This window comes from Anomalospiza imberbis, chromosome 37, assembly GCF_031753505.1.
Source record: "Anomalospiza imberbis isolate Cuckoo-Finch-1a 21T00152 chromosome 37, ASM3175350v1, whole genome shotgun sequence".
Classification (NCBI taxonomy): Eukaryota; Metazoa; Chordata; class Aves; order Passeriformes; family Viduidae; genus Anomalospiza; species Anomalospiza imberbis.
Window position 1 is genome coordinate 333,801 of NC_089717.1, and position 22,369 is coordinate 356,169.

The window sequence follows — 22,369 nt, forward strand, 5'->3', positions numbered from 1 at the left end:
AAGGAGGGCCTGCTCTGCCAAACCCCCTCTGGACCCTAGTTCGGCATCGAACAACTTTCCAACAACCATGTGTTAAGACACTTCTCTGCCCTTTATGCAGACTGCATTCAAACCCTTGTCCTTTTCTAGCACCAAGACATCATCAGTCCACATTCCAACATCCTGGAGAGGTGAGTCTGCCAATCACCCCTCCCCCCTTTTTCAACTTCTTTACAAATTAAATTACCTTTATTATGTGTGTTCTGTAAGCGTGCAATTCACAGCACCCTCCACCAAGGCTACCAGCCACTCTCAGCTGACACAGTGCCAAAACTAAAGACTTGCTTTGCTATCACAATTTTTTTTTTCGATTCACAAGCTTGAAAAGGTGGCAGGAATAAGGTAAACAACAACTTACTTCCAAAGTGACCCTGCCTGCACCAAAAAATTTAAGGCAATGCTAGTTAGTGCAATGCAATTTGCAACCAGAGTTTTTCCATTCACAGACCTCCAGCCACAGCTCTCAAGAAATACCTCACTACCTCCGTTTTACTGAAACAGAGGAATTCAGGGAACTCCATCACCAAACGGCAAAATAAAGGGTCAACAACAGAACAAGCACCTCTTCCATCACCAATTGCTCAGGGCGCCATGAACTCACCCCTGTGCAGAAACACCAGTTCTGATGACACACTTGCATCAACATCCCAGGGCCTCTGAGGTAAAAAGGTACCGTGGCATCAAATTCAATGGACTGAAAACATCTCTCCATAAGACATGGAATGGAGTAATAAAGCCAAGGTTTGATTTGGGAAGGGCATCTGAGGACACAGAGCACAGGTTTTACAAATCCATATTTTGAAGAGGGAATGGACAAAATATGAATACAGTGGGGGGGACAGCAAGTAAGGAATTTGTCTTTGCAATATCCTCCCTTTGACTGCCAGGAAACGCTGTCCAAAGAGGCTCCTGTGGTACAAACAATAACTGGATGGGAAGAGGCACTCCTGAATTCAAGCCCAAATGCCACAATAGGAAACAGCACCTGAGCACTGCAGTGGTGAAGCACCCTGCCTGCAAACTCACCAGAGGCAAGCCACTGCTGCCATGCTGCAGGGCTACCTGCAGCACAGAGGGAATTGTGGCCAAGCCCTCCCTGCAGGGCTGGATAAACCAAACAAGGAACCCACAACTTCCTCACAGCTCTCTAACTCATTGAAGAAACAAAACTACAGCAAGCAGAGATTCCCCCCACCATCTTTTTCATGCGTGTGTGTCACACACCCACAGTGATGCTGAAAGTAACAAATTAACATCTTACATTAGAAGATACTGAAACCTTTTCTTCATCCAGCTTTGTAGGTTCCCTTTTATATATGTAGCCACCTCCAATTCTGGGTCAAAAAATGAGCCCTATTTTTCAGAAGTGCTATGCATGCACAACTCTAGCTGCTGTTCCAGGTGCACTGCAAGTAGTCAGCACTTCCAGAAAAACAAACAAACAAACAAAACAAAAAACAAGAAAGCAAAACAAATTGGGTACATGAAAAAGGACTGGCTGGAAGGAATAATGTTTCTCATTGGCCTTACCAAGCAGCTGGTGTTACTTTTAGTTTAACTTTACACACTGAGAACCATCTGATTGAACAGCGTTGCATCAACTCAAAATAAATTAAAAGCAGGTTTTGCTATGTCACAGCTGTAGTAAACTAGTTTTTCAGTCCTAGAGTACAGCAAGTTATGTATTTCAAGATGAAAAATCACACCTTCAAATGCAAGATAATGCAAATTGGAAGAAATAATTTAAACAACTCGTACACAGCAAAGGGGAAAGAATTAGCTGAATTAACAGTTCAATGAAGGCATCTGCTCAGCATGAAGCATCCTCCCCTATTTCCTTCCCCAGCCCAAACTTCTTTGTTAATTTTTTCTTCATCCTCTTGGCCTAATTTTAAAACTCTAGCTGTTATCTTCCCATCTTCTAGGATAACCCCTGTTCCTAATTTCACTTGCAAATCTCGTCCCAATAAGTTGCTACCTGCCCCTGGGACCAATAAGACATTCCCCCATCCAAAATCTACTTTCTCCCTCAATTACCACATTTTTAGTGACAGGAACTGTGAAACTCTCTCCTTTTGCTCCTGTTACTTTACAGTATCTTTGCTCACACTATAACCTTTTGGAATATTTAACAGACAGGTTCTTTCTGCTCCTCTGTCTACCACAGCTTCAAATTCTTCTTCTTGGGGACCCACTTTTAAAGTTATCACCGGCTCCAGATGGTATTTGTCCCCTAAATTATAGAGCTTATGACTTCTCTATTCCTCTTTTGTGCCAATCTCTCGGAAGATTTTCAGATCTTTTACCCTCTTAGGACAATCTCTCGTATAATGTCCTTTGCCCTTACAGTAAAAGCAGACATTCCTGGAATGCTCCTGAGACTTGGTTTGTATTGGGGTTTTAGTCTTTCCTGTTCCCCCGTCTCTACAACTGTCACATCTAGGAGTAGTGCCTGTGTGTTTTTGATATTTTTCTTGTAATTGTTTTCTCGCATGGTGGCTGCACAATCCTTGCTTTTAGTTTGGCTTTGGCCACAGACTTTCTGAGCCTCCTTTAATAAATCATCTCATGATATGTCATGCTGATCTTAAATTTTTTCCATTTTTTTCCCTAATATCTGGCCAAGCACCAGTAATGAAATAAATAGGGCAGGAGATCGTACTTCTTGAAAATGCCTATATTAAAAAGTGACCACCTCGGGTGGGGGCCCAATGGGTTGCACGCACGCTGCTGCTGCTTCCCGGAGTGGCACGGAGGAGGAGGAGTGCAGCTTTGTCCACTTTGCACGCAGGCAGAGGATTCTGTCCTCACGGGAGCGGCAGGATTCTGCAGTCCAACGCATAGTCAGGGGTCCTCATGCTAGCTGATGTCTCTGTTGGTTAGAGTGAGACATTAGAATGGTTCCTGCAGAAACTAGGATTAATTGTTCACCCTTTACAGTGGTTGGAGCCCTTCAATTTCATTATGTCTCGCTGTTTCAGGGGTTTTCAGTGTTGAATTTGACCCCTTCCTCCATTTGCACACTGCCTCTGTTGTCACTTCCTGGGAGCCATTTTCTGGGAAGCAGCGACAGTGAAACCCAACCCGACAGAAAGAGAATTTCTAACAGGAGATGAGCAATGAATGATCAACAGGAGATAAACAAGGGGTAATTAACAATTCCTTAGCAACCTGTCATAATGTGATACTTCATAACCTTTGAGAAATAAACAATTTTTTACTCATAACAAGTAACAAAGTTAATCCTTAACAAAGCTTTTCCCACATCAGTCTCAGGATCCATTCCAGAACGTTGCCCTGTATTTCTCCCAAGTCTGTCCAACCATTCAGCTGGAGCCTCCCCTTTCCCCTGCTGTGCCTCAAAAGCCCCTTCAGCATTCTGCCCTCGAGGTGCTGCCGCCCCCCATTCTCTTGATCATTAAATTACGATACTCATTCATGTGCTTTCTCCCCTCCTCATCATCCTGACCCCGCTCAGGAGGCTCTTCCTCTAGAGAAAGTTTCCCTGAACAGCCGGAGTTGTGGTTACCGAGGGAACGGAACGCAGGGCAGGAAGGGGGGTTTAGGGGAGGGATCCTCCCGAGGCTTAGTGCTCCAAGGCGCAGGCGGGGTCCGCTGCCGGAACGGCCGAAGGGCGATCCTCGGTGGAGACCGAGCCGCACACGGCCGATGGCGGCCGACTCGGCAGCTCCCGGCAGGGACAAAGCAGGCGGGGCGGCCCCGGCAGCAGCGGCGGCGCCCAGCGCAGCCGGCACGGGCAGGGCAGCAGGGATGGGACCGGCGGGACCAACGGGACCCCCCCGGCGCGGCCAGCGCGGCGACCCCAGACCACGCGGCAGGACGGACCGGGGCACGGCCGGCGGAGCGGCCGCGGGCCAGGCGGCCGGGACCGGGGCAGACAAATTCACCGGCGGGGCCGGAGCCGGGATGGGGGCGGGGACCGGCGGGGCAGCCCCGAGCGGCGAGAGCGGGGCCGGGACGGGAACCGGGACCCGCGGGGCAGCCGCGGGTGGTGGGCAGGCGAGTGGGAACGGAGGAGACAACACTTGCAAAAGGATGCCAATCTTTTTCTTTCCTCCCTTCCTCCTGTTCTCAGCCCTTTTATTTCCCCCCTCTTTTTTCCATTCTTGCATTGTCTTGGTGGTTTCTGATACTTTAAACGTTTTAATTGTCCCAAAATCTCCCATCCTTCCTTTCCTGTCCCAGAAACCCGGGATGCAAAGAATTTGGATCAGCTGTCAAATTCTGAGCATAGAACAGTGCTGAAAAACATCTCAGTCCTCTGTATTTTTCTCTTCCTCCTCTTTTCCATCATCCTTTTTCTTACCACATAGATTCCTCCTGCTGCTTTTTGCCTTAACCATATTCCTGCACACTCCCTTCAACCAATCCGTTCCCAGCACACCAACACCATCCATCCCCTGTTGTCCAAATCCCTTCTCCACTTCCCTTATTGCCCCCCTGGCTGTCCATATCCTTAATTACCTCTGGAGGAATGTGCAAACTACCTCAACATTCTCCCAAGGGACCCTTCAGAGACATTTTGGGATTATCATCCCTTTGGCCAGGACCCCTCCCTGGCTTTCCCTTTTCTCCCCTCCCTGGGTGCCCTGCCATGTTCACTCCCCGAAGATCCCAGTGCAGTCACTGCTGAGATTTTCAGTGCTCTCTCCCTGCTGACTCTTCACAGACCAACCCTGATGTGTCACTCGTCTGTCTCCTGGTCACTCCCGGGTCCCCAATCGATCCCCGGTGCCGCCGCCAGCCAAGGGAGCCGATCACCCAAAGTGGGTGAGGCACCTTCAGCTGCACTCCCTGCCCGCCGCCCCGGACGGTGGAAGGAATTCCGGATGAGCTCCAGGGTGTGCGGGAAAATTGACATCAGCAGAGGTTTCTGTCCACAAAGCAGACAGAGGAGTCCTGTAAAAGTAATTTAATTCCTAGAAATGAGAGGGGCCATGGGACATTCCCCATGGGATCTCTGCAGTTGTTGGAGGACACAGCCGCCTTTTCATCCCAATTCTCCTGGCCACATCTCCCTCTCAATTTCCCCACTGGCTGAAGTACTTGAGAGGTGCAGACTTCCCAATCCACCTACTACGCACCCCCCCTTCATATGCTCCCCACTTTTATATAGCAAACGATATTCATGGCTCTCTTAAATCTTTGTTGTTCTTCGGGAAGTTCATGAATTGAGCAGGACCTTGGCTGAGCAGCAGTCTGTGTCATCAATTGATAACATTTCCTGAAACCGATGGCTTCTCCTGTCACTTCCTTATGTACACGTGCCTGGCCGTATCTCGGAGCAGATTCACAGCATCTGTTTGTAAAGACACTTTCCTCTTGTTCCTTTCATGGGGGTCCCCCGTTTTCGGGACATCCCCCCTGGAGCAGGGTGTCCCCTCTTTGCTGCAGCCCCAGCCCTCAGGCAGAGCTCAGCCAATCAGAGCGCACGGCGCTGATGACTCACCAGTTGCCAGGCAGACTCACAGCTCCCAGCGTTCCCCACCTGGAGCCCACCTGCGCCCCCCCCTCGGCCCCATCGCCCCCGCGAGGGGAATTTGGGGAGGTGGGAGTGGGGCAGCGCCAAGGCCGGGCCCCCCGCGCTGTCCTGGCGGGAGCGGCTGCAGTGGGGACCGAGTGCGGGCGGAAGCGGCCGAGAGCCCAGCGCTGCCCCAGCCCGACCTGCCCCAGCTCCATCCCTGCCCCTGCGCTGGGATGCTGTGGGTCTGGGGGAAGAGGGAGCCGGCAGTGGGTGCTGGGCCTGGGGGCAGGAGGAGGAGGGAAGGAGAAGCTGGGCTGAGGAACACAATGGTCAAACGATGGACATGGCAGGAGAAGGTGGGATTGTGCAGGAGAAGGAGGAATAGCAGGAGGAAGAGGAGTGTGAGGAAGAGTAGGGACACCAGAGGAGGAGGACAGTCAGGAAGAGGAGGCACCGCAAAGTTCCAACTGTCCCTGTATCTGCAGCCTCCCCCCAGCCCCGGGAGCATTGCCCCCCCCACATGCAGCAGGTGATCAGGGAGAGGGATCTATGATTTTCACGGGGTCAATCTTGGTGTTTCTGAGCTTTATTGGGCTAAATGTTGGTGCTTTGGTTTTTTTTTTTGGGGGGGCAGAATCTTTCTATTTTGGAGGAGGTTTTTGCTGAATCTTGATGTTTGGGATGTTTTTGATCTGTGTCTTGATATTTGGAGGATTTTTGCGCTGAATCTTTGTGTTTTGGAGGTTCTTATAGACACAAGATGCCCAATGCATTCCTGAGATATGCTTGGGCATGGAGTAACTCCCAGTGCAACATGCTCTGTTCTTGTTTTTTCCCCCAAACCAGGATTTTTCATTCCCAGGGTTTGGCTGGATGGAGGAAGAGGAGAAGCCCTGGAGATCCCTCACAAGGAGTAGCAGCAAACCCATTCCAGGGAGCTGTGGGGAGGAAAGAGCCCCCCTGAGCCCGGAAGGCACCCGGAGATCCAGCCGGAGCACAGAGCTGGTGGAGAAGCAGCAAAAGTGCTTGGAATGTGGGCAAGGTTTCAGCCAGAGGTGCAACCTGATCGAGCACCAGAGGATCCACGCTGGGGAATGGCCCTACGAGTGCGGCGAGTGTGGGAAGGGTTTCAGCCACAGCTCCAGCCTGATCCGGCACCAGAGGATCCACACTGGGGAACGACCCTTTAAATGTGAGGAGTGTGGGAAGAGCTTCAGCCAGAGCTCCAGCCTGATGCAACAACAGAGGATCCACACTGGGGAAAAGCCCTTTGAGTGTGGGGAATGTGGGAAGAGCTTCAGCCAGAGGGGCCAACTGATGCAGCACCAGGTAATGCACACCGGGGACCGGCCCTATGAGTGTGGGAAATGTGGGATGAGCTTTAGCCAGAAGGGCCACCTGATGCAACACCAGAGGATCCACACTGGGGAAAAGCCCTATGAGTGTGGGGAATGTGGGAAGAGCTTCAGCCAGAGCTCTGGCCTGAGGAAACACGAGAGGATCCACACTGGGGAAAAGCCCTATGAGTGTGGGGAGTGTGGGAAGAGCTTCAGCCTGAACTCCAAGCTTATGGAACACCAAAAGATCCACACTGGGGAAAAGCCCTACAAGTGTGGGGAATGTGGGAAGAGCTTCATAGGAAGCTCAGCTCTGATTCGGCACCAGGTGATCCACACTGGGGAACGGCCCTACACTTGCTTGGAATGTGGGAAGAGCTTTGGGTGGAGCTCCGAACTGAGAACACACCAGCGCATCCACACCGGGGAGAGGCCCTACGAGTGTCCCCAGTGTGGGAAGAGGTTTCAGACCAGCTCCACTCTCCTCACACATGAGCGGATTCACACAGAGGAGAGGCCCTTCCGCTGCCCCGACTGCGGGAAGGGCTTCAAGTTAATCTCCCACCTCACTACGCACCGGCGCATCCACAGCGGGGAGAGGCCCTACGAGTGTGGGGAGTGTGGGAAGAGCTTCTCCACGAGCTCAATCTTGACCAAACACCAACGGAGGCACCACTAAGGGAAGCCCTGTGAGTGCCCTGAGTGTGGGAAGTGCTTTGTGCGCTGTTCCAGCTTAATCTCCCATGAGAGGATCCACACTGGATGATCCCCAGTGACCCCCATTGGGGGATCACTGGTGATCTGTTCTCTTGGCGATCCATATTGGGAAGACACTTGGATGGAGTGCTCCATATCTTCCTGGCTCCTTGTGGGTACCTGGCTGAAGTCAGGGGCAGGAGCATCCGTTGGGACACAGACCAAAAATGGGAATTCCTTGGAGAGAGTGGATTTGTTGACTTTCAACCCCGGAACGTCTTTTGCATTCAGTACTATCTTCTGGTGGCATCAAGGAATACTGAATGGTCTCGGAGGTCTTTTCCAATTTCAGGGATTCCACAATTTTGATTTCCTATTGCCAAAGGGTGTCTTCTGCAGCCAAATGGTGAAAAACTTTGGAAAAATACCAAGATTTTGGAGACAGTGGGGTGAGAACTCCACCAAAAAAGGGTCTTCCCTTCTACCCAAGCATGTGGATCCTCACCCAGCAGGGACACAGAAATCCTTTTCTTTTGGCCTTGGTTTGCTTTTAATTTCTCTTCATCCCTTCAAAATATCCAATATTGAGGTAAAAATAAAGACATTAAACTAAGACATGGGTGTGGTCACGATAGGACATGACATGGTGGGACACAGATATGGAGAGTGACATGGGGACACATGGACATGGAGGGGGACAGGGCCATTCATGGGGACATGGGGGGACACAGGCATAGATGGAGTTGGTGGGGACAATGACAGTGATGGAAACATGGTGGGGAGACAGCCATGGGTGAGAACATGGTGGGACACGGCCAGCGATGTGTGGGGACACGGCCATGGCTGGTGCCACGGGGGGAACTTTCAGGGGATGTGGGGGATGCTGGGTTTGAGGGAGTTGAGGGTTCCTGGGAGGGACTTGGGCCTTGCTGAAGCCTTTGGGGACCCCAGGTCAAGCGGCTCCGGCTGCGCTGGGAGACCCCGGCGGAGGTTCTGGGGCAGCTGCACAAGGACCCCTGACCTGTAGCCCCAGCCAGGCGTTGGGCTCCTGGAAGGGGATGAATGTCCTTGTCCCCAGGAGGGAAATCCCAGCACCCCCAGGGTGTCAGGGGCAGCTGAGAGGCCACAACAGGGAGGGGAAAGCCAGAGAGAGCTGTCCCCCTCCATAACTGCACCCCAAAAATCCCAAAACTCAGGGATTCCTCCCAGGAAAAAGCTGCCAGGAGCTGCCAGATTTCAGGTAAAGGGGGGATGTGACCTCCAGGCTGAGCAGGAGGGGTCTGGAACCCTGAAAACCAACCACCAGGGCGAGGGGTTGTGCTGGAGGGACAATGGGGAAGGGGCGGAAGAGCAGGGGAAAAGAGGATTCAAAGAGAGTGGGGGAGGCATGGGGCCCCCAAATTGAGTTGGGAGGGATTTTTAGGTTGGGGGAATGATAGGAGAGGGGAGGAAAAGGTGGGGATGGGATAGAAAAAGGGCGGTTCATTGGGGATCCCTTTGTGTCCCCATCACTCGATTCCTGGAGTGATTCCCTGGGACTCTGGGGGGAGATGCATCCACACTGGGTGGGTCCCCAAGCCCCCTGACCATCCCTGGGGGGCTCAAGGGAGGTTCCCTCCACCCAAAAGTTGGTGGTGCTGCAGCCATGGGGGAGAAGTGGGTGGGAAAGGGGGATCTGGGGTGGGCAGTGAGGAGGAGCGAGAGGAAGAGGAGGGAGAGAGGAGGAAAGGAGGAGGAAAAGGAGGAACAGGAACAGGTCCAGGAAGAGGAGGAGCAGGAGGAGAACCACATGGTTCCCCCGCCCGCCAACTGAGTCCACAGCTCCCCCTGGTCCCAGCAGCATCGATCCCCGCCCACATCCTGCAGGTGAGCGGAGAGAGGGAGCTCACCCCACATCTCTCAGGGAGTGTCTAGGAGGGCTTTTTGCGAGGGAGAGGATGTTTGGATCTCACAGAACCCATCAGCTGAGCCGCAAATGCCCCTTGGAGGGGTCTTGGAGGATCCACGTGGTGATTGCCCGATACTGGCTGGGGGCAGGGGGGTGACATCGGTTTTGGGGCTCATTGGGAGTGGGGAGAGCAGGGAGGAGTGATCCTGGAGCTGGGGGATCCCAGCAGCCTGGAGGAGTGGGGGAGGCTGGAGATGAGCAGGGTCTGGGCCCACCGACAGTGAATGGGGCAGTGACTTCTGGAGCTGGACTTGGGTAGCAGGACCAAGGTGCTCACCCATTGTTTTTCCCCCAAGCCAGGATTTTTCAATCCAAACTTTGTCTGGCTGGAGAAGGAGGAGGCTGTGAGGAAAAGGAAGATGGCCTTGGATACTGAGGCAGGTGAGGAGGAAGTTGATGCCCCTTTCCCCCTCTCCGCTGCTCCATCTCCCAGCCCAGCATCGCCCCAGCTGCAGGACAACCCCGCTGCCAACGCCGTCCTGCCAGGGATACACTGGGGGAATCTCCTTCCTCTTCCCTCTGGCATGGAGGCAAATCCCATCCTCTCCTTGTCCACAGTCCTTCCTCTCCTCATTCTGTCCTACTTCCTTCTTCATTCCTTCTTCTCCTTTTCTTTCCTTATCCCAGGCACTGAGCTGCAGATGGAGACCTGGGAGGACAAATCCCTGTGGCAGAACCTCATGGAAGAGGCCATTTTGAGCTGCTCCATAGCACAGGAATCCAACGGGAAAGAAAAGCCCTAGAGATCCCGCACAAGAAGGGGCTGCAAACCCAGCCCGAGGAGCTGTGAGGAGGAAAGATCTTCCCTGTGCCTGGAGATCCAGCCAGAGGGAGATCCAGCCCGAGGTCAGAGCTGGTGGAGAAGCCTCAGGGTGGAGAGAACCTCCACAAGTGCTTGGAATGTGGAAAGAAATTCAGATGGAGCTTCGCAGCTGTGACCTGATCCAGCACCAGGTGATCCACATGGGGGGAATGGCCCTATGAGTGTGGGGAATGCAAGAAGGGCTTTGGGTGGAGCTCCAACCTTTTCAATCACCGCAAAATCCTCAGCGGGGAGATGCCCTACGAGTGTCCTGAGTGTGGAAAGAGGTTTCGTACCAGCTCCCATCTCCTCATACATCAGTGGATTCATATGGAGGAGAGGCACTTCTGCTGCCCCACCTGCAGGAAGGGCATCAACTGCAACTCCACCCTCCTCACCCACCGGTACATCCACACCTGGGAGAGGACAACGAGTGTCCTGAATGTGGGAAGAGCTTCTCCAGGAGCTCTCACCTGACCCAACACCAATGGAAGCATCTGTAAGGAAAGCCCTGTGAGTGCCCCAAGTGCTGGAAGAGCTTTGTGTGCTGCTCCAGCTCTATTCCCCATGGGAGTATCTGCGTTGGATGATCCCCAGTAACCCCGGTTGGGCAGAGCCCTGGTTACACCCATTCTGGGTGATCCTTGTTGGGTGTGAGGAAGGTGTTGGAGAGATTTCTTTCCCCTCTCCTTCTCCTGCTGTGATTTGGTTGGTAAAAAATTCCCTCCCTGTGCCCAGGCTGGGTCTGTGATGCCCATTTTGGTGTTTGGTAAGGGATCTCTTTTGGTCTTATCCTGACCCAGGAACTCTTGGTTAAATTTTCTGTCCCCTGTGCACCTGCGGGGGCAGGGACAGAGTGGCTTTGGTGGGTGCCTGACATCAGGCCAGCGTCACCCAGGCCATGGGCACCCCTGCGATCCCTGTGAGGTGGTGCATTGCCCCCCCCCTCTCCTTTTCAGGCTGCAGTGTGATCTGAGAAATGCTTGTTAGGTCTTGTCCTTGGAAACAGCCCCTGGGCTCGGCTCTTTCCAAGCTTGTCAGAAATACTGTCTGCTCCCAGGAACTGCTAAAAGGCTCCTGTTTTCCTTATGTCCAGCCTTGGGAAATATTCCTCTTGCCTGAATTGCACAATGTGGGTATTCTCAGTTCAGTCAGAGAGAAAAAGAGAAGGTTTTCTAACCAGGCGAGAGCCTGGGAAGCAGTTGGGAAAGAATGCAAATAATTCTCTAATCTCTCTTGTTGTTCACATTGTTTATAGATATGTTCTGCCACCGTGTGTCATTCACTGCACACCAATGGTGTGAGATGTTTTTACTCTAAGACCAATGAAATTAGTCTGCACGATGTTCTCTATATATAGAGCGGTGCATTTGAAATAAAGGAGAAGTGTTCATTCTCTTTCCTTTTGACTTGGAGTCCTTTTGTTCCCATCCTGCTCTACGGCGACAGCACAACATTCCTTTCTCACACTTTTAGAGGAAGTGCCAATCCAAACTGTGGCTGGGAGGAAACGTCATTGTGACTAAAGCCAACTCTCTCATGACCCTATTAATAGCAGTCCAAAAGGACACTCTTTGAGCTCTCCTGGGCCACTGTGGGCTGTGACCAGCAATCTCCTTCTGAGGGGGCCTCTCAGAGCCAGCAAACCCTCGGGTTTGCTGTGCCTGGAGGATCACCGAAATGTGTCCTGGGCCGATACCCTCACTCCTCAAGGCCCCATCCGTCGCCCAGCAGGACGATGCAAAAGCATCTGAAGTGAGGATTTCACTGACCTCTGAGGGGAATTTTTCACAGGTACCTTGCTTGCTCTGACTGTTTCTGTCTGTGTGCGTGGCCCTGCACATATGTGTTACCGTGATTGAAAAGGGTCTTGTCCAATTAAATGTTTCCCAAGGCTGCAGCCATCTCCCTGGCCAGGACCTGAAGGGGCATGGAGTTCAAACCAATGAGAGCATTGGTTTGAACCCAAAGACCCAGACCGGGTCTTTCAAATGCACTATATAAGGGGTGTTGTATTGCACTAAATAGTTTATTTAGTTGTTGTTTTGCACTGGGTGATTGGAAATTTGCACTGGATAGTTATGTTGTGTCACATGGTTTGTTGCTCACACCCCTTCCCTCCAAGCCTTGTGGTGGTGGTCTTAGCCCAGGTTACTTCCTCCCCTTGCACCTCCCATCAGTTCCCTCTCCTCTGCCCCTACCCCTTTTCCTTGGGTTTAAATTTCCTTGGGTTTAAAACCTCCTGCCATGAGAGTTTCTGTCTCTTCCCTTTCCTGGACACCATCATCACCCCAGGATCTCTCCTTTCCCCAGACGGCTCCTATCCACAATAAACAAGGACTTTGGTCCCGAGAGGGAAGAACGCCTTTTTGTCTTTTGCCTTTGTTCACGTCGGTTCGAAGCCTGGTGGCCCAGAGCTAGCCAGGGACCCCCTGATGCCTTCTCATACTGACAAAGCGGGGCTTGGGAAATAAACTGCCTCTGTTGCCACATGAAATTGGGGGTGAGTGTTGAGGATTTTTTGCAGGACAGTGGACACATTCAGCAGATGCACAATCCAGCCTTCTGGTAACAAAGTAATCAGTTCAAGAAACAAGGTCAGTGAATCATTGAAGATAAGAAAAGAAGAAGATTCAGCAAAGTTGTCAGCAAAGTTCGAGAAGTAAAAAAGAGAACTAAGGGTGGGCCAGACAACCAAAGCAAGATGCGTGACGAATCAGGTGATCCAATCAACATTTAATTTTAGACCCATGAACAATTAGGATTAACCAATCATGTATTAGCTAGAGGTGCGTGAACAGCAGAAATTACTATAAATATAGACTTCTGTATAATAAAAGTGGCTTCACTTGATCATATTGATCATGGCGTGATGCCCCATTTTTGACCCTCCACACTGCATTTTCTGGTGACCTACGACGTGATAGCGTTCAAGGGACCCAAAGACAGCAACCTGGCTGCCGTGCAGAGGAGCAGCAACAGCCTTCGGGAAGCGGAGAAGCCGGTCGAAAGTATCCTTGCTGCCCTGGCAAGAGGAGAAGAGTAGAAGACTGGAGCTCCAGGTGAAGACGACTTGAATCTCGCCCTGATCAGGTAAGTGTCGAGGAGGAGATGGGGTCGGACCATGAGAGAGATGGGGTCCAAAAACTCCTCCAACATATCCTCTGTAAGAGAGAACAAAAATATGAGGCTTCCACTCTGAAGGGATTTATTTACTGGGCTTGGGACAGTAACCTCATAGCAGGAGCACAGGTTGCTTTTGAGGTTTCGTCACGGGAAGTTGTGGGTCAAATGTTGTGGGATTGTGTTGCGTCTGGAGGTAGTGAAGCAAAAGAGGCATCTAAGTATGCTACCTTGTGGAAAACTATCATAGAAGTGCTGCGGGCTGTGAAAGCAGAGAGAAAGGCTACAGCAGCAGCCTGTGCAGCTTTTGCTTCTGAGTCAAATCCAAAGCCCCAAGCATTTCCAGTCAGTTCAGTCCAGCAACTGTTCTCTACGACCTTAGATATCCCCACACGCAATCCACAACCCCTCAGCCCAGTTTCCACTCCCGAATTGGGCATTATCCCAACTGCGCCCCTGGCTCAGATGGAGAATGGGGAAGCTGACTCCTACTGAGGCTTGGACTGTAAATCAAGGGAAAATTATACTCAAAATGAACAAACGGTGGCAGTAACTTACAAGGAAAACATGCAATGGGTAAAAAAGATGAGGATGGGGATGTTATTATGAGTACTCCTCCTTCTATTGAGGAGGATTTGAAATCCTTAGTTGACAGTTTATAAAAATTAGTGATTCAACAAAAAGACTCAGTTGTCCCTAAAAGGGATTATTCTTTTGAGAAAAAGGGATCTGCCAATGATAGTACGCTCAGACAGGCAAAAAGGAAGGTGGATACCACCCCCACATTCTGTTGTTGAGACAGAATTAGAGCCGGTTAAATGAAAGCCACCCTCTTATTCTGTTCAGGATGAGGAGTTAGAGCTGCAATGTGACCCAGAAATAGAAGCAGCTCAGAAACGGAAATGGAGGGGAGTTATAACTGAAGCCATTGTGGAAAGGACTTTCCTCTTGAATGATATTGAAACGTTCCCTGTGGTTACTACTCCTACCGGTTGAGCCTGGAAGTCATTTGATTGGAAGATTTTAGAGAAGTTGAAGGCTTCAATTTCACAATATGGCTTAAAACCCCAAATTGTGCAGTCACTTCTGCAATATATTTTTACCTCTAACACATTAATTCCAGCTGATGTTTATACGCTAGTAAGACTGATAATGCCCCCCCACCAACAAGTTCAGTTTCATAAAAGTTGGGAGGCAAAATGTATTGAGGAGGCAGCAAAACCTTGAGTTCAGGGAGACCCTCTGTATGGCTTAACATCACAACAGTTGCTTGGCAAGGGACCCTGAGCTACTGCAACTGCCCAAGCTAGAAGTATTGATGAAGTTTTACGTGCAAGCCAACAATTAGCGTATAATGCCATCCTCGCACTCCCAGATGGGTTACAGACTAAGTCTTTTATGCAAATTTGCCAAGGAGGAAATGAGGAATTTGATAAATTTATAGATCGATTGCATGAAGCTATCTATGATCATCCTGATCTGGACTCAGACACGAAAGTACAATTATTTATTATGCTGGCTTTTGACAATGCTAATGATAAAACTCAGCGGATTTTGGGTACCTTAAAAAAGGGAGCAGGTGTCGTGGAAATGTTGGTGCTGATGGCTAGAACTACAGAAAGACAGAAAGCAGCTTATGTAGCAGCTGCTGTACAGGGTGCAGTAAAACCGCTGCTTTCTAAACTGCAAAAGAAAGCAGAAGGGAAGAATATTAAATGCTTTGGGTGCAGTAAAATCAGACATATTAGGAGTCAGTGCCGCTCTGCAACACTGAAAAAGTTCTGTTCCATCTGCAGAAAAGATAACCACAATACCAAAGAATGTCGGTTCCAGGGAAACGGACAGCGGCGCACGGCCCCGCGTGCCAAGACACAAGCTCAGGGAGCTGCATGGATAGCTCAGCCACCACAGGAGGACTTTACTCACTCCAGTCAGCAACTTCTGGAAGTGTTGGAGTGGACGTGGAAACCGCAATAGATGTCACCATCACAGACTCTGCTGTACATCTGATAGAGACTAATGTAAAGGGACCCTTGGGGAATGGGCTTAGTGCTTTCCTTTTAGGGAGATCATCTGCTAGCAAAAAAGGATTGGATATAATTCCCGGGGTTATTGATGCAGACTATCAAGGGGTTATCAAAATTATGGTTAGGACATTTTTCCCTCCTGTATCTATTCCCAAAGGCTCACAAATTGCTCACCTTGTTCCCTTTAAGTCTTGTGTCCCCTGTACAGGCTTCAAGGAGCAGGGGTGTCATGGTTTGACACTGGCGCAATGCCAGCGCCCCCATGAAAATGCACTTTCCCAACTAATTGCTGTGAGATGTGATCAGGAACAGAGCAGAGCAGGCCCAAGCTTGATAACAAAGGGAAAAAACTTTAATCAACTACTACCACTATAAAAACCACAGACACTAAATCCAGGATGAAGACTCTCCAAAACACTCCTCCTCCTCCTCCCACCCAATTTCCAAACAAACCCACAGTGAGACACCACCCAGGATCCTGATCAAGTTGCCACCCTTCAGATAATCAATACTCAGTCCATCAAGGGAGACAGGAGTCTCTCCTGTGCAACAGACCCCCCAGGAAACACAATTGCCACCCTTGTGTCTCCATGTCACACATGGCAACCGCCCGGAGAAAATCTGCAATGGTGACACTCTCCTTTCCATGTCACAGTGCTCTCACCACCGTGCATGGACAGACTGCTCATAGGGCTCCTTTAAGGATACTTTGCCATAGACCAAAAGAGACAACAGTTCAGTTTCTCCTCTTGGGACTACAGTCCCCACCATTTCCCCCTGGGGCCGAGGGTCCAAGAACAGAGATCTTCTCCTCTTCTTCTTCTCTGAAGACAGAGGGCCTCTCCACACGCTCTTCAACTTTCCTCTGTTCTCTCCATTCCTCTGCTGGTAGCCACTGAAACAGGTCTTTTGGCCCACCACCACATCCCCCTGAGTGCAGTCTCTGTTAGGAGAATTTGGTTCAGTCTATGGCTAACAAGAAAAGTCCAGCCACAAGCCACTCCATCATCTCCTTCCACTCAAAAATTCCTTCTTCCATCATCTCGCATATCAGACTGTCTCTCTTCTACTTCAAATCAAGGAGGAGTAATATTTTACAAAGCCTTCATTTCTCAGGAAAGGGTTAAAAGTTCAGACTCTCTGGACGGCTGATATCTCTGCCCAGCAGCCGATTCCCAAGGCCAAGGCTGGGCACCTTCCCCCCCTTCCTTCTCCTCCGCGCCGGCAAAGTTACAGGTGCCGTCCGGACTCTCTGTCTCTTCCCTCTGGGGGGGGCAACGACAAAGGCATCTCCGGTTCTCTCCACCCTTCCGTCCACAGGAGCTGGCTCGGTTCCAGTCCCTCTACCCCTCGGCTCACCTCGACCAGGCCGCATGGCTCCCCCTCCCCCACACAGCCCCATGGCTGGGCAGGGGAGATCTGCACAGCACCCTGACCGGAACCAAAGAGAGCGAGCTCTTGGGAGTTCCTGCTTTTAACCCCCTGTGTTCTCAGAGGCGTATCCCTATCTTCAGTGGTCACTCCAGGTGCCAGTATCCAAACCTGACCACTGATTGGTTTGACCCAACTTCCTGAAAGAATTCACTTACATGTCAAACCACAACAGGGGGACAGGCGGCTTTGGCTCTACAGGTAACCCAGAAGTATATTGGGCCATGGACATCACAAGCAGTAAACCAGACAAACAGGTAACCTTGACACATCCCAATGGTAATTCCATTACTAAGAAGCTCATGATTGATACCGGAGCAGATGTACCCATCATTTCAAATGCAATATGGCCTAAGAATTGGCCAGTGGTCAATCCAGTTTTAGGCATTGCAGAAATCAGAGAGACCCAGGCAACTCAATTGAGCAGAGAAGTAATTACCTTTACCTTCCCAGACGGAGTGAGCATATCCACAAGGCCTTATGTCATGCAAACTCCAGGTAACTTGTTGGCTTTACTTGGTAGGGATTTGTTAAGTCAACTAAAAGCTACCATTGTTACACAGCCTTTTTAGCAGTGGCCACTGGTGGGCAGCCAATCCTCAAAATTAGCTGGACCACTGATACACCCGTGTGGATTGATCAGTGGCCGCAGTCAAAGGAAAAGCTGTTTAAAGTCCAACAATTAGTGCAGGAATACCTTGATGCAGGACACCTAAAGCCATCTACTAGCCCATGGAACACACCAATTTTTATCATCCCGAAAAATGGGAAATGGAGGTTTCTACATGGTTTACATGCTGTTAACACAGTAATGCTAAGTATGGGTGCATTGCAACCTGGTCTTCCATCTCCTACCATGATACTGAGTCATGGGATCTATTGATGATTGATCTTAAGGATTGTTTTTTTGCCATTCCCCTGCATCCAGAAGATACTAGTCATTTTGCATTTTCTGTTCCTTCTATTAACAAAGCAGAGCCATACAAAAGGTATCAATGGACAGTTTGGCCCCAGGGGATGCATAACTCCCCCACCATGTGTCAAATTTACATTGGCTGGGCACTAGAACCAGTCTGGTAACGATTCCCTGAGTGTATCATCTGTCATTATATGGATGATATCCCAGTGGCTGGGAAACAATTAGACTCTGTAACTGTGTTAGCAACCATGACAGCTTTGTTACAGGAAAGGGGATTAAAAATTGCCCCTGAAAAGGTGCAAAATTCTGCTCTTTGGAAGTATCTTGGGTAGCAGATTGATCAGTCTTTAGTGAGACCACAGAAATTCACCATTACTTCTGAAATTAAAACTGTACATGATATCCAAAAGTTAGTGGGGGATATTCAATGGATCAGAATTATTTGTGGAATAACTAACGAAGAACTTGAACTGTTAATACAGCTATTAGGTACTTCATCTCAGGCAGATGAACACCAGTCACTGGAGAAGAGACAACAGCAGGCCTTGGATCACATAGCCTCAAAGGTTGCTACAGCACATGCACATCCCTACCCGCGGCATCGGGTGTTATCCTTGTTGGAGCATCAGCGTCTGGAGAACAGACCATGGAGATCTGAGAGTCCATTGTCTGGGCTGACAGTATTTACTGACGCAGGTAAAAAGTCAAAAAGGGCTGCCTGTACGTGGCAGCGAGACAAATTATGGAAACAGCATGTAATTTTTGGAGAGGTAAAAGATATGTTGCAAACATTGGAATCGAAAGCTGTCATTTGGGTTTTTGAAAATTGGAATGATGAAGCTATTAATATTGTTTCTGATTTGCTTTATGTAGTCGGCTGTTTACAACATCTTGAAAGGGCAGTTATCAAGGAGGTGAGTAATAGACACCTGTATTCCCTTCTAAGCTGATTGCTCAGAACCTTAAATCAACGTCGGCAGGAACACTTTATTACTCATGTTCGTAGTCATCAAAATCTCCCTGGTCTATCTGAAGGTAATGCTTGAACTGATCAGTTGGTAGCCGCTGTCTGGCCAATGCCAACCTCTGATAAATTTCAACAAGCAAAAAATTCCCATGTCTTTTACATCAACCTGCAAAAATGCTGGTTAAACAATTCGGCATTCCCCTTACTGATGCCACAGGCACTGTGCGATCCTGCCCAGATTGTCAAAAGGACATTGGTTTAGGCACACATGTTAACCCAAGAGGTACCCAGCCTCTGCAACTATGGCAAATGGACGTAACCCATGTAGCAGAATTTGGTCAGAAGAAATGTGTACATGTTTGTATAGATACTTTCTCTTGAGTTATATGGGCTACCTCTTTAACAGGTGAGACAGCACGTCATATTGAGAAGCATCTGTACAATTGCTTTGCAGTATTAGGAGTTCCTTTAGTCATTAAGACTGATAATGGTCCAGCAAGAAAGAACAACTAAACCCATTTTTGTGCTTAATTACCTTAGAACAACAGGAGATAGGGTCGAACCACCTATTCTTGTGCACCATGCCCTTATACATAGGCCAAGTGAGGAATTGCCTGATGGTATTCAAGTCATGTTCAAAAGCCCAGAAATGGGGATGTGGGATGGACCAGCTACAGTGAAACTAATAGGGAGAGGTTATATGTGCTTACTTACAGATAAAGGTATTCGCTGGGTGCCAGTTCAGTGGGTAAAGCCCTACTTGAAAACACAGTCATCAGCCCATGCTATCCCCAGAGGCAGAACGTCGACGATTGCACCAAATCTGGATACATCTGGACCCACTTCTCCAACACCTGACGGCCGATCAACGCTCAGATTTTCTCCCACAGTTGCTGGAGTTTGCAGGAATAGGATGGATACCTGGACCTGGATGGTAACGATGGACTGGTAACGATGTTCTACCACCACTTCCATCACAGATTTTAAGTCAGATTGAAAATGCCCCGTCCTGCCCATGGCTCTGTGTAAGCCCTGGCTTCAGGTTCATTGTATAAAATGTAATTTAAAAGCTTGACGACAAATTCGCCAAGAAAACAATTTAACCTTGGCTCAAAAGAAAAAGCAGAAATTTAGTTCCACTAACTTAGCATGCAATAGATGCTTTAACATACTTAACATACTTACCTCAGAAAGTGCACTAGCAATATTTTTAGGGCCTAACCATCAAAGACAGCTTCCACCCGCCCCTAAGAGGGGCGGGTGGAATGCTTTTACAGCAGTGGAATTTTAGTCAGGATTTGTCTTTGATAGAAATGCAAGACCAAAGAGGACTGCTTTGGATTCAATTGCACTTGGCTAGACAAGCCATAGCAAATCAGATTGTATTGCAAAGTCAGATAACAGCTGCCAAGTGTGGAGAAAGAATAGCAATACCACAAAGGCATCACCTTTCTGACAATCAGTGGGACGAGGCCAAAGACTACTGGGCAAGGCGTAGGCATGATCAACAACTACGGTGATGGCAATGGCAATAGTTTGTCAGGTAATAACAATGGTAATTTGTGCAATGATCAGGGAAATGCAGGGAGTATATAGCATTGAACATTGAACTAACATGTGGGTCACATGGGCCAACAAAACAGAGCAGAAATCCTTTTGCTTATCATTGGCTACACTTTCTGATCCATTTTGCACATGTTTAATTGGTGTTCCATTAGACTCCTTTGAAGAATTTGAACATTGGACCAGACTCCCAATTTATAACAACTTAAGTAAGGCCTGGTCGAGCTGGTGTACTAGTCAAAATGGGCTTGTTACCGAGAATCGATGTGAAACACTAAGGGTCCTTAGAAACCCTCTAGGAGTTCAAACATTTACAATTGCTCAAGAGTTAAATACTACGAGTATGGAATCAGAGGAATTAGATATTTTAGGATCAATGCCTGGGAACTATTTTTTGTTTTTTGGACATTACAAAAGAAAGAATGTGGTTAGTGAGAAATTAAGAAAAGCAAGAAATGATAGCACTTGGATATCTACTATTTCTTCATGGTATTACAATACCATGGCATACTGTGCCAATTGGGTGTGGCCCGTAATCCCAAAGCAAAAATCTGCAAGAATGCTACCTCCTGGAGTTTTTCTCATTTGCGGGGATAGAGCCTGGCCTGCAGTACCTCAGAAAACATTGGAAGGACCATGTTATTTTGGAAAATTAACATTATTTGCCCCTAACATTCACCAGTTGCTTAACATCAGTCACAAGTCTCAATGTTCAAAACGTAGTGTACATCAAGTAGGCCCTGAATGTAGAAATTATATGCAATTGTGGAACCCACCATCAGTTATACTGGCTTCAATTTTTGCACCAGGAGTATCCTCAGCACAGGCCCTTACACAGTTGAGGAGATTGGCCAGTTGGGCAGGGAAACAAATTAACATTACATCCATGGTATTGAATGAACTCACCACTGATGTAGGTAGCATACGCCACGCTGTGTTACAAGATAGAGCTGCCATAAATTTTTTATTGCTGGCACAGGGACATGGGTGTGAAGATTTTGAAGGGATGTGTTGCATGAATCTTTCTGATCACTCTGAATCCATTCAAAAGAAGCTTTCACAGCTTAAAGAGAATATGAAAAAGCTCACAGTTGTTGAGAATTCTTTTGATGAATGGCTAAAATCTTGGTGCATAACAGGCTGGCTTAAGGACTTAGTACGCTTTGGCATTATGGTGCTTTGCATTCTTTTAGCAATTTTGCTCATAGTGCCTTGCTTATTACATTGTGTACAAAGGATAACTGAATGAGCTATTAAGTCAGTCTGGCTTGTGCAAAAACAAGAAGAGGGAATTTTCAAGGATTTTTTGCAGGACAATGGACACATTCAGCAGATGCACAATCCAGCCTTCTGGTAACAAAGGAACCAGTTCAGGAAAACGGGGTCAGTGAATCCTTGACGACAGGAAAAAAGAAGAGTCAGAGGAGTCAGCAAAGTTGCCAGCAAAGTTGGAGAAAGCAAAAAAGAGACCTAAGGGTGGGCCAGATGACCAAAGCAAGACATGTGAAGAATCGGGTGATCCAATCAGCATTTAATTTTAGACACATGAACAATTAGGATTAACCAATCATGTATTAGCTAGAGACACGTGAACAGCAGAAATTATTATAAATATAGACTTCTGTATAATAAAAGTGGCTTCACTTGATCATATTGATCATGGCATGATGTCCCATTTCTGATCCTCCACACCGCAGGGTATGGGCGGGTCTTCCCGTGTACAAAAGTCTTCCCTGCCTCAGGTACAAAAGACAAAGGATCCAAACACAACTTTTATGCTGTAGGCTAATACATATTCATCAGTAGTTCTTCCCATTTTTGATTCTTGAAGTCTACATCACTCTACTGCATGGCGCATGCTCCCATTGTTGCTTTGGGGTCTTCTGGTCACTTCAGGGGTCTTCTTGGAGGAAGGTCGAAGGTCTTCCTCACATGTCCTCTGGATAACCTGGCAGGTGGCGCATGCGCACTAAGCTTGGTATAATACAAGTAAGCATTATGTTCCAAAATAACTTTATTTATTTCATAGATA

At 48.8% G+C, this 22,369-nt stretch overlaps 3 protein-coding genes across 5 annotated transcripts in view; 2 read left to right on the plus strand and 1 right to left on the minus strand.

Moving 5' to 3' along the window:
* Nucleotides 1-22,369, plus strand: part of LOC137464133 (class I histocompatibility antigen, F10 alpha chain-like) — a 372,308-nt gene that overhangs the window by 283,842 nt on the left and 66,097 nt on the right. The gene's annotated exons all lie outside the window — the stretch shown is intronic.
* LOC137464152 (zinc finger protein 154-like) overlaps nt 1-22,369 on the minus strand; it is a 450,159-nt gene that overhangs the window by 18,010 nt on the left and 409,780 nt on the right. The gene's annotated exons all lie outside the window — the stretch shown is intronic.
* On the plus strand, nt 6,383-7,659 carry LOC137464141 (zinc finger protein 418-like). Its single transcript, XM_068175468.1, has one exon. The coding sequence runs from the start codon at nt 6,398-6,400 to the stop codon at nt 7,538-7,540; it is 1,143 nt and encodes a 380-aa protein (XP_068031569.1). The 5' UTR covers nt 6,383-6,397; the 3' UTR covers nt 7,541-7,659.

Bases quoted from the DNA above. Each gene is read 5' to 3' on its own strand.
- LOC137464141 (XM_068175468.1), top strand. From the start codon at position 6,398: ATGGAGGAAGAGGAGAAGCCCTGGAGATCCCTCACAAGGAGTAGCAGC.